The sequence below is a fragment of the Miscanthus floridulus genome, chromosome 10, assembly GCF_019320115.1.
Source record: "Miscanthus floridulus cultivar M001 chromosome 10, ASM1932011v1, whole genome shotgun sequence".
Lineage (NCBI taxonomy): Eukaryota > Viridiplantae > Streptophyta > Magnoliopsida > Poales > Poaceae > Miscanthus > Miscanthus floridulus.
Genome location: NC_089589.1, coordinates 37,012,004 through 37,022,209, shown reverse-complemented (window position 1 = coordinate 37,022,209; position 10,206 = coordinate 37,012,004). Strand labels below are relative to the sequence as shown.

At 43.0% G+C, this 10,206-nt stretch overlaps 1 protein-coding gene across 1 annotated transcript; it reads left to right on the top strand.

The window, feature by feature from the left end:
• Positions 1-3,873: 3,873 nt before the first annotated feature.
• Positions 3,874-4,431, top strand: LOC136488416 (uncharacterized mitochondrial protein AtMg00310-like). The gene has a single exon (XM_066485354.1). The coding sequence runs from the start codon at positions 3,874-3,876 to the stop codon at positions 4,429-4,431; it is 558 nt and encodes a 185-aa protein (XP_066341451.1).
• The last annotated feature ends 5,775 nt before the right edge of the window (positions 4,432-10,206 follow it).

Genomic DNA, 10,206 nt, shown 5'->3' with positions numbered 1-10,206 from the left:
GACCTTTTGCAAGGTTCTTACAGGAGAATGGTATAGTCGCCCAGTATTCAACACCGGGCGAACCTCAGCAGAATGGAGTAGCTGAAAGGCGTAACCGTACCCTGATGGATATGGTGCGTAGTATGATAAGTTACTCCACTTTACCGATGAGTCTGTGGATAGAGGCGTTAAAAACCGCCATTCATATTCTCAATAGAGTACCAAGTAAGTCAGGGCCCAAAACACCGTATGAGTTGTGGATAGGAAGAGTACCCTCACTTAACCACTTGCGTGTGTGGGGGAGCCCTGCTGAGGCTAAACTTTTTAACCCAAACATTGGGAAGCTAGATCCCAAAACAGTGAGTTGCCATTTCATTGGCTACCCAGAAAAGTCAAAATGTTTTCGTTTCTACTGTCCTAACAGACATACAAAGTTTGTGGAAACGAGACACGCTGTCTTCCTAGAGGATGAAATGATTAGGGGGAGCATGGTAGCTTGAGAAATTGACCTTGAAGAGAAGCGGGTGTATGCACCCACTCCGATCATTCATGAGCCATTTTTCTCACTACCTATTGTTACTGCACCGACAGTACAAGACACTGTGGTGCCAGCACCTGTTGTTATCCCGCCTATGGCAACAATGAATGATGATGAGGAACCTGTGCCTCAGGATCCTATAGAACCTATTGCCACACATGAGGGGGAGCAACAACAGCCTCAAACAGAAAATGTGCCAAATGAGGAGGTCCCTAGAAGGTCTCAAAGAGTTAGAAAATCAGCTATTCCTGCTGATTATGAAGTGTACAACACTGAAGAATTTCAAATGGAGGATGATCCCAACTCATTTGAAGAAGCCATGAAAAGTGATCTTTTATCAAAGTGGCTTGAGGCCATGGAAGATGAAATGAGATCAATGAATGCAAATAAAGTTTGGGATTTGGAGATAATTCCTAAAGGAGCCAAAACAGTAGGCTGTAAATGGGTCTATAAAACAAAACTTGACTCTCAAGGGAATATAGAGAGATATAAAGCCCGACTTGTGGCAAAAGGCTTTACACAAAGAGAAGGTATTGATTACAATGAGACCTTTTCTCCAGTCTCATGTAAGGATTCCTTCAGAATCATAATGGCATTAATGGCACATTACGATTTAGAATTACATCAGATGGATGTAAAGACGGCATTTCTCAACGGAGACTTAGAAGAAAATGTTTACATGGCACAACCGAAAGGTTTTGTCATGGAAGGAAAAGAACGTTTGGGATGCCGCCTAAAGAAATCCATTTATGGATTAAAACAAGCTACAAGACAGTGGTACTTGAAGTTTGATCAGACAATAAAGAATTTTGGGTTTAAAGATAATGTTGAGGACAATTGTGTCTACGCAAAGTTTAAGAATGGGAAGTTTATCATCCTTGTCCTGTATGTGGATGATATCTTACTTGCTAGTAGTGATGCCAGTCTACTACTGGAAACAAAGAAGTTTTTGTCCTCAAAATTTGATATGAAAGATCTTGGTGAAGCTTCGTTCGTTCTAGGGATCGAGATTCACCGAGATAGAAGTAAAGGGGTATTAGGACTGTCACAAAAGGCATATATAGAAAAGGTCTTAAAGAAATTCAGTATGCACAAATGTAGTCCCTCACCTGCTCCTATAGTCAAGGGCGACAGATATGGGGATTTTCAATGCCCTAGGAACTAATATGAGATCAATCAAATGAAAGTGGTTCCATATGCTTCAGCTGTCGGAAGCTTGCAATATGCTCAAGTGTGTACGCGCCCTGACTTGACATTTGTTACCGGGTTACTTGGCAGATTCCAGAGCAATCCTGGAATAGAACATTGGAAATTGGTAAAGAAAGTCTTGCGTTATTTGCAAGGAACGAAAGGCCTCATGATGACGTATAGAAGATCTGATTCACTCCATATAGTGGGATATTCAGATTCTGATTATGCGGGAGATAATAGAAAATCCACGTCTGGATATGTGTTCACTCTCGCAGGGGGAGCTATTTCATGGAAAAGCTCAAAGCAAACCGTCACTACATCGTCCACAATGTATGCCGAGTTTGTAGCGTGTTATGAGGCAACGGGGCAGGTGAACTGGTTAAAGAAGTTCATACCCGGTTTGAAGGTGGTTGACGACATCAATAGACCACTGAAGTTATACTGCGATAATAATCCAGCAGTATAGTATGCTCACAACAATAGGTCAAGTGGTGCTGCCAAACACATTGACATAAAGTATTATGTTGTGAAGGATAAAGTCCGGGATCAAATGATAAGTCTTGAGCATATAAGTACCGAAAAGATGCTCGCGGATCCGCTTACAAAAGGCTTACCACCCAACGTGTTCAGAGAACATGTAGCCGGCATGAGTTTAAGGGAAAGCCTATGATTCCTGGACTATAAAGGGCCAAAAAGTTAAAGTAACTATTTCAGATCAGAGACGTGCATTGTAGCTGTTAAATCTATCGGCGATTGACCGTGACGATGAAACATGCTCTATGCATCATCTGTGAAGAAATGAGTAAGGATAAAAGGATTGAAGTTTAAAGTTTAAAGATAAAAGTAATAGTGAGATCAAGGGGGAGAATGTTAGATTGATCTCCCAGCCAATAAGCCCAACGGCCTATTGGGCCTTGGTCACGCGCCCTGATCGGGGGCGCCCAACCCTACATGGTTGGTGGGCCCCCGTCGCACTGCGCTATATAAAGAGGTGGGGGCCCGGCGGCTCGAGGTACGAGGTTCACCGTGAGCTGCAAACCCCACCGACAAACCCTAGACCGATCTGAGAGGGCGCGCAGCCAGCGACGAGAAGCTCCACTGACTTCGCCGTCGCCACTGCACTGCATCACCGTCTCCACTGCGTCGCCTCTCCTCACCGACCGCCGCTGCCCGTGTGCTGCCTCCATCAACGAACCAGCGATGGCCGGATCGAGCTCCAACTCCACGGGATCCGATGGTCTGTGAACTCCTCACTCTCCTCTCCTTTCTCCCACTCTCTGCCTGTTCTAGTTCATCATGTTCAACAGTACATCCGCCTAGATCTACCCTAGTCGATCCACAGAAACTAACATGGAGGAGGTGAAGGTGGCGCTTTTTCAAATGTTTCCTACGAAAGCACCCGGACCGGACGGTTTCCCGGCTCACTTCTTTCAGAGGCATTGGGATCTCTGTGGAGAGGAGGTTACCTCAGTTGTGTTAAGAATTCTTAAAGGGGAGGACGATCTGTCAATAATCAACAGCATGTGTATTGTCCTTATTCCAAAGGTGGCAAACCCAGAAGAATTAGGCCAATTTAGGCCTATCAGCCTGTGTAACGTGATTTATAAAATTGCATCCAAGTCGGTTGCCAACAGGCTGCGCTCAGTGTTACTAGAGATAATTTCTGAGGAGCAGTCGGCTTTTGTTCCGGGGCGCCTCATCACAGATAATATAATAACAGCATATAAGTGTATGCATTACATGAAGCGCAAGAGAGCTCGGGATCTCAGGTGTTGCGCTCTCAAGCTGGATATGAGAAAGGCATATGACCGGATAGAGTGGTAGTACCTACGGGCAATCATGACCAAGCTTGGTTTCCACAGGCTTTGGGTGGAGATGATTATGAGACTTGTCACTACGGTGACTTTTTCAGTGCTGTGCAATGCTGATCGTCTGGAAAGTTTTCAGCCGACAAGGGGTATCCGTCAAGGAGATCCTATTTCTCCCTACCTTTTCTTGATAGCAGCAGAGGGCCTGTCGTGCCTCCTAAAATCAAAAGTTCATTCATCGAACAGTCACTCTTTGCGGATGACAGCCTGCTGTTTTTCAAGGCAAATAGGGAGAATGCAGAACAAATTAAGGATGCCCTGCAAGTGTATTGTTGAGCATCGGGCCAGCAAGTCAACATGGATAAGTCGTCAATACATTTCGCAAAAGGGTGCGGGCAGGGTGTACGTGAGGAGATCATGGATATATTGGATGTTCATAACATGGCGTTAAGTGAGAAATATTTAGGCATGCTCACGGATGTTGGGGTATCAACCAATGGAGCATTCAAGTATTTAAAGGACGGTGTCTGGAAAAAGATCCAGGGATGGATGGAGCAAACACTATCTACAGGAGGGAAGGAGGTGTTGATCAAATCTGTTGCGCAGGCAGTTCCAACATACTCCATGGCTTGTTTCAGGCTCCCGCGAGGTCTATGCCAGCATATTGATGGGCTTCTTAGAAAATTTTGGTGGGGTAGCAAGGAAGGCAAAAGAAAAACATGCTGGGTGGCCTGGGAGGAGATGACGAAGCCGAAGTACCTTGGCGGGATTGGCTTCCGTGAGACAGAGCTCTTCAATTTAGCGTTGTTGACGCGCCAAGCTTGGCGGCTTCTAACTGAACCAGATTCATTGAGCGCTCGAGTCTTGAAGGCCGTTTACTTCCCGGAGAGAGGTTTTTTTGGAAGCAGAACTTAGTGCCACACCATCTCGGGTGTGGCGATCTATCCTGGATGGTAGAGAAGTTTTAGAGCAAGGCATTGTCAGGCGGATTGGGAGTGGGCAGCAGCCTGCACCTCGCTGGATTCCTCCACCAGCAGGAAGCATGAAGATTAATGTTGATGCAGCCCTCTCCAAGGCTTCGACGACGGGAGCTGTTGCTGCGGTAGCCAGGGATGAGAACGGCCTCTTTATAGGAGCCTCAGCTGTCGTGATGACAGGAATACCGGATCCGGAACAAATGGAAGCTCTAGCCTGTCGTGAAGGATTGGCGCTTGCGACTGACCTTGGGCTACAAAAATTCAGAATGGTGACTGACTGTGCGAACGTGGTTAAAACATCCGAGGAGATGGCATGTGGTCTTATGGCCAGATAATTCGAGAAATAAATGCGAGGACGGAAACCTTCAACTCGGTGGATATTGTACATGAGGGACGACGCTCAAATATTGACGCCCATATGGTGGCGAGGAGTTGTGTGTCTCAGTCAATAGGGAGGCATGTATGGTTTCTTGATGCGCCGCCTGGCGTTTTGTATCTCCTTTCCTGTGAACCATGAATAAATTGGAAGGGATAGTGCTCAAAAAAAAAATTATGCGCCTAGCTCAGTTTTTGACTTGTGAAACAAGACAAGATAGGCGTAGAATGGAAACCGAAGGATCCAGCGATCCAGCGCCCAGCGGCCTGGGGGTTCGCTGGTTGGGACTTGCATTGCGCTGGCTTTTCAGCGCCGCCGCTAGCTGCTGCTGGCTATTTGAAGCGACGACTAGTAGAACGACTGCAGGATCGGCGGCGAGAAGTGATCGACAAGCGAGGCGTGTCTTCCGCGCCGGCCATCAGGTGAGTGAACTGGTCATCATCTTGCCTGCATGCAGCGGAAGAAGATAGCCCTTACCGCGGCACCACCGCCACCTCTAGTGATCGACCCCGCCGCCGCCGACCGCCTCAGCAAGCTTCCGGAGGAGATCCTTGCGCAGATCCTGTCGTTCCTGCCGGCGGCAGGAGGCGATCAGAACATGCGTCCTAGCGCGTCCCTGGCGCGACGTCTGGAAGTTCACCAGACGCCTCCGCATCACGGGCGACTCCGTGCGTGAGGTCCGGGGATTCGTGGATCGCCTGCTTCGCGTCCGCCTCGACGGGCTCAAGCTCGCGTCCCTCGAAGCGAGCGAGATCAGTTTCGACCCGTCCGAGGAGTTCGTCGACGTCGACGACGAGCCCTATACCGAGCCCTACCTCGACGACGAGGACACGTCCAGCCTCAACAGATGGATCCGCCGCGTGCTGGAATGTCAAATCCAGATGCTCCGGGTTAACATATGTGCTCAAGGGTACCTTGATGCCTACATGCAGATGGGCAAAGGTCCGGATTAACTCATCTCTGGATGACTGCCATTGTGAAGATCCCATGGCTTGTTATCACGTTATGCGGGCTGGTGACATTTCAGATAGTGATGACGAAGAAGGTTCATCTGATTGTGCCAGACAAAATACAACAAAGTGTGTGGTTCTTGAAGGTTTAGCACAAGCTAAAGACCTAGTGCTTACTCACTGTTAATTGTATGTGTTCCAGTCAAAAATTATCCCTGCTGATAGAAATTGTATATTTCCACACCCATGCATTCCCACCATTTGAACTTATTGAGTATACTATATATAGTTAATAGTTTCATGCATATGTTCGCGTAGTCCAGATTAAAAAAATAACAAGTTTTATTTACGATATTTTTTCTGTTTAATCTGTCCAGTTTATTTTCAGAAGGGATCTGAGGTGGTGCCCCATATTTTCCAAGTTGAAGACCCTGGTACTCAATCACGATTTCTGGTGTCAGCCAGCTGATTGCAGTGCACTAGCGTGTATTCTTGAACATGCGCCACTTTTAGAGAAGCTCACACTTATTCCACACCAGGTAAAATATTTCTAAACAGGGAACCACTGTTGCATTGCTGACTGAGTTCCAGTCAATTATTATTCATTGAACCTGGTGGTGACTTGACTTCATTTCAGGTACTGCTCTCCAGAGGCAAATATAAAGTGGAAATGAAAGGACACCCCGATGCAACAGCGAAATCGAACATAATATTGCAACACCTTAAGATAGTCGAGATCAATTGTGAAGATGTCAATGAAAGATTTCTTAATGTCTTGAATTTTTTTGGTGCGCTGAACATATGTAAGATAACAATCAACTCTGATTTTACTCTAAATTTGTATGTATTATTATATTAGCAATAAGGTAGCAACACTATACTCTGTATTGGTAAGTTTTATGCACATGTGGTGAAATATGGTAGAATACTATAAATAAAAAAAACAGTAATAAAACAGTTCTATGCTTTGACACAAACATGAGCACAGAAAAATTCTTCATGTTTTACTGTTTCCTGCATATATTCTCCGAATGATGAAATAAAACAATGGCAAAGTTCAAAATGTCATTAAGCAGTATAGATTTAAACCAACAGTTTGAGATAAATGAAGATAGCCCATTTTTGCACCATAGGAAGAGTAACCGAATTCATAGTATTTCAATTGTTACCCACATAAAAGCTTATTAGTGATAAATAAATTGCATTGCGTTGGCTGCATGCACTACTTAGCAGGGTAGGTTGAATTGGATGTACATAACAACTAGTGGTTTCTTGTGAATAGGAAAACATATGTTTGGACCAACTAGTTTCAACATTCAAATCACACACTACCACTCCGTCATATATATGGCTATTTAGACTAATCATGGAGAAATAATATCATCACTTTTGCTAGAAAATGCTTGTGGAGCAATTCCTTTACAATTTTATTCTAACTTATATTTTCTAGAGTAAATTACAATGGTGGCTCTTAAACTTAACCAGGTCCCAAAACTATAAAGTTATACCAAAGTCCCTAAACTAAAAAGGTGCCTCAATCTCAGTCCAAAGCAATCACATCATAGGAAATTAGCTAACAAAGTGCTCTAGTGTGGGACCAATACATGGGTGCATAGCTCATAATTACACGGTTGGTCCCTAAACTATTAGTGATTCTCACCTTGGTCCAGAGACTAAACATGAAATAGCAAATCTAGATCCTTACTAATCCATTGCGGTACTACAATATCGGTCAAAAGCATCTATGCCTCCACCATTGGAAGAACGACACAAGCAAGCGTTGGTGGCTACGTAGCACTGTCCAGAGAGGATACCCAGTGGAGCTAACAAACAATAGTAGTTTACTTTGGCCACAGACAGTGTCCAGGCATTCACCAAGAACAAACTGTGTCCATGCACACTATTAGAATGAGCTATGCAGAGTTCTCAACTATAGTTTGCTCTTTGGGATGGTGTCCATGCAACTGCCCAGAATGAATTGTTGCCACTTAGGGTGGTCATGTTGGTGGTCTTCTACAAGTAATGCCCGTGACAACACTATCCGACCAAGTCTCATTGTGCTGCTGGCATGACAATTGGTGCCAAGATGTTGATTGCCAAGACAAGATGGTATGCGGATGATAAGGTCAACAATGAGCCTTTGCTCCATGCGTATCCAATGAGCTAGTAGATGACAATGAATGGAGTATGTTAAGGCTATTTTGGGCCGAGATAGAGTACTTAATAAATAGATTAGGGACCTTTGTGATTTTCTAGTTTCGGGACTTAAATGTGCATCACGTGGTAGTTTAGACACCGACCTTGTACTACGAACCCTGCAACTTATAGTTCCATGTCCAAGATGAGAATGACGTAGTAGTTTATGGACCACCAGTGTATTTTACTCTATATTTTATTAAAAACGATGGAATTTTTTATATTCTATTAAAAAATGTGGCAAATTTCAAGAATGTAAAACTCTGGCAGCATTTGTATTTGTTGAGACTTATTGAGTAGTTGTCAACTATCAATTATATGCCATTCCAAAAAAAACATTTGAGTAATTAGCTTATGAGGTCTATTTTCCAGAAGTAAATTTTAATGCTCTAAATTCTATTCTTGTATAGATTCTTGCCATGTTTCACTATTGCTGTCGATGCCCTCTTAACTTATCATGCTTCTCATGTTTGTGCAGGTTTTGAGATCAAAGTAACAAAAAAATGATGAAGGAACAACTATCTCACTGAACTGATAAATATATGCCATAGAAAGCAAAGCCGCCTTCGTCATGGGAAGCACCATACCATCAGGGATCATACTATTTGTCTGTTCAGTCCCACTCATACGAACATGCTGTTTGTCTGTGGCTTTGGCATCCAGATTTGCCTAGCTAATGGCTGGTTCAATGTGCCTATCCGTTTCCTGTTATGTTTCAGGAACCTACTAGAGAGTATTTGGTTTACTAACCTGCGCTTATGTGTTATACGGAGTATTGGACACTTCATTTCTGAATCATGATATCTTGATTTTTCTTTTATTACAGCAGTATTGGAAATAACAGTAAGATGTCATGGCATTATTCAAGATAATCTATTCATGTCAACTTTCCTTTCCAAATGAAATTGAATGCCTCATCATTCAGATAAAGTGGTAAAGTTTGTTTAAAGGGGTTCATAATAAAACTTTTACAAATGGAGAAACTCTATATTACAGAATGGTTTTGGATATTATTTCTGGAACATTAGTATCAAGCTCTGAACAAAGCATTTACTCAGAGAAAAAAAAATCATAAATCCAACTGTAATTCAACCTAAAGAAGACAAAGAAACTCCTGAATGGATAAAAATAAATCAAAAGGGAAAGAACTGAAGAAGCAGTTCAAACGCCAAGATTAAACTGAAGAACCGATAAAGCAAATTTTTGTAGCTTTTGAACCAGCAGCAACATGGATATTTTTTTACACATGCATGAAAACTGCTATGCAAGGAGCTCAGTGAATCTGCCGCAAGAAAAGGGGGCATGATGAAGCAGCAGAACTGGTGCTATCACGGGGGCTTTGGTTATAAGTGATGGGTAAATAAAGAAATCTGCTACTTCGTAGTGTTTCTGCGCAGCGACATGGTTCCTCTTTGAAATCAACCACATACAAGTCTAGCAAAAAGGAACATGTCCAAGGCAAATTGACTTTTGAATTGGAGCGTCCATAAGAGAAACAAAGACTAGATGAGTAATAAAACAATATGCAAGACTCACAAGAGTTGAGAGGAAGGTTGGATGGGCTTGAACCTTGAAGCAAATTTCACAACATTTGGACCAAAAGTTCTTTGGAAGAGATGTAATTTGCTCCAAAATATAAGAAATGCTTTTCTAAGATATCCTTGGACTTATATTTTTTTCTTATACTTCAATTTTTATAGCAACAAAAAATACAAGTCATGTTTTTAGGAATAAACAGGCTACAAGAATCTGCAAAGACAAAACGGTGGCCTATAAACTTTCCATTCCATGGGTATGAACTTGCGACTCGATCTATCTTTAACAATATATGCACGGATTATAACACACTCAATCTTCAACAACATGGTTTCAACAATGGAACACTGTGTTTCTCTTTATTGTTACGACTACCACTACAAACAAAACATAGTTTATCCAATCAAAAGCATTACCCCTACGCGTGGGGTGCGCGCGTCAGCCACTAGTGTGTAAGAAAGCAAGCGTCTATCCTAGAACTGGATATGCTAGGGCGTGATAGGTTGCAACTGTAACAATGATTTACCATGCATCACTACCACAGTGCTTCCTCTAACCCAGATTATATGTCATTGTGGCTTTTCTAGAGATACATATATATATATATATATATATATATATATATATATATATATATATATATATATATATATAT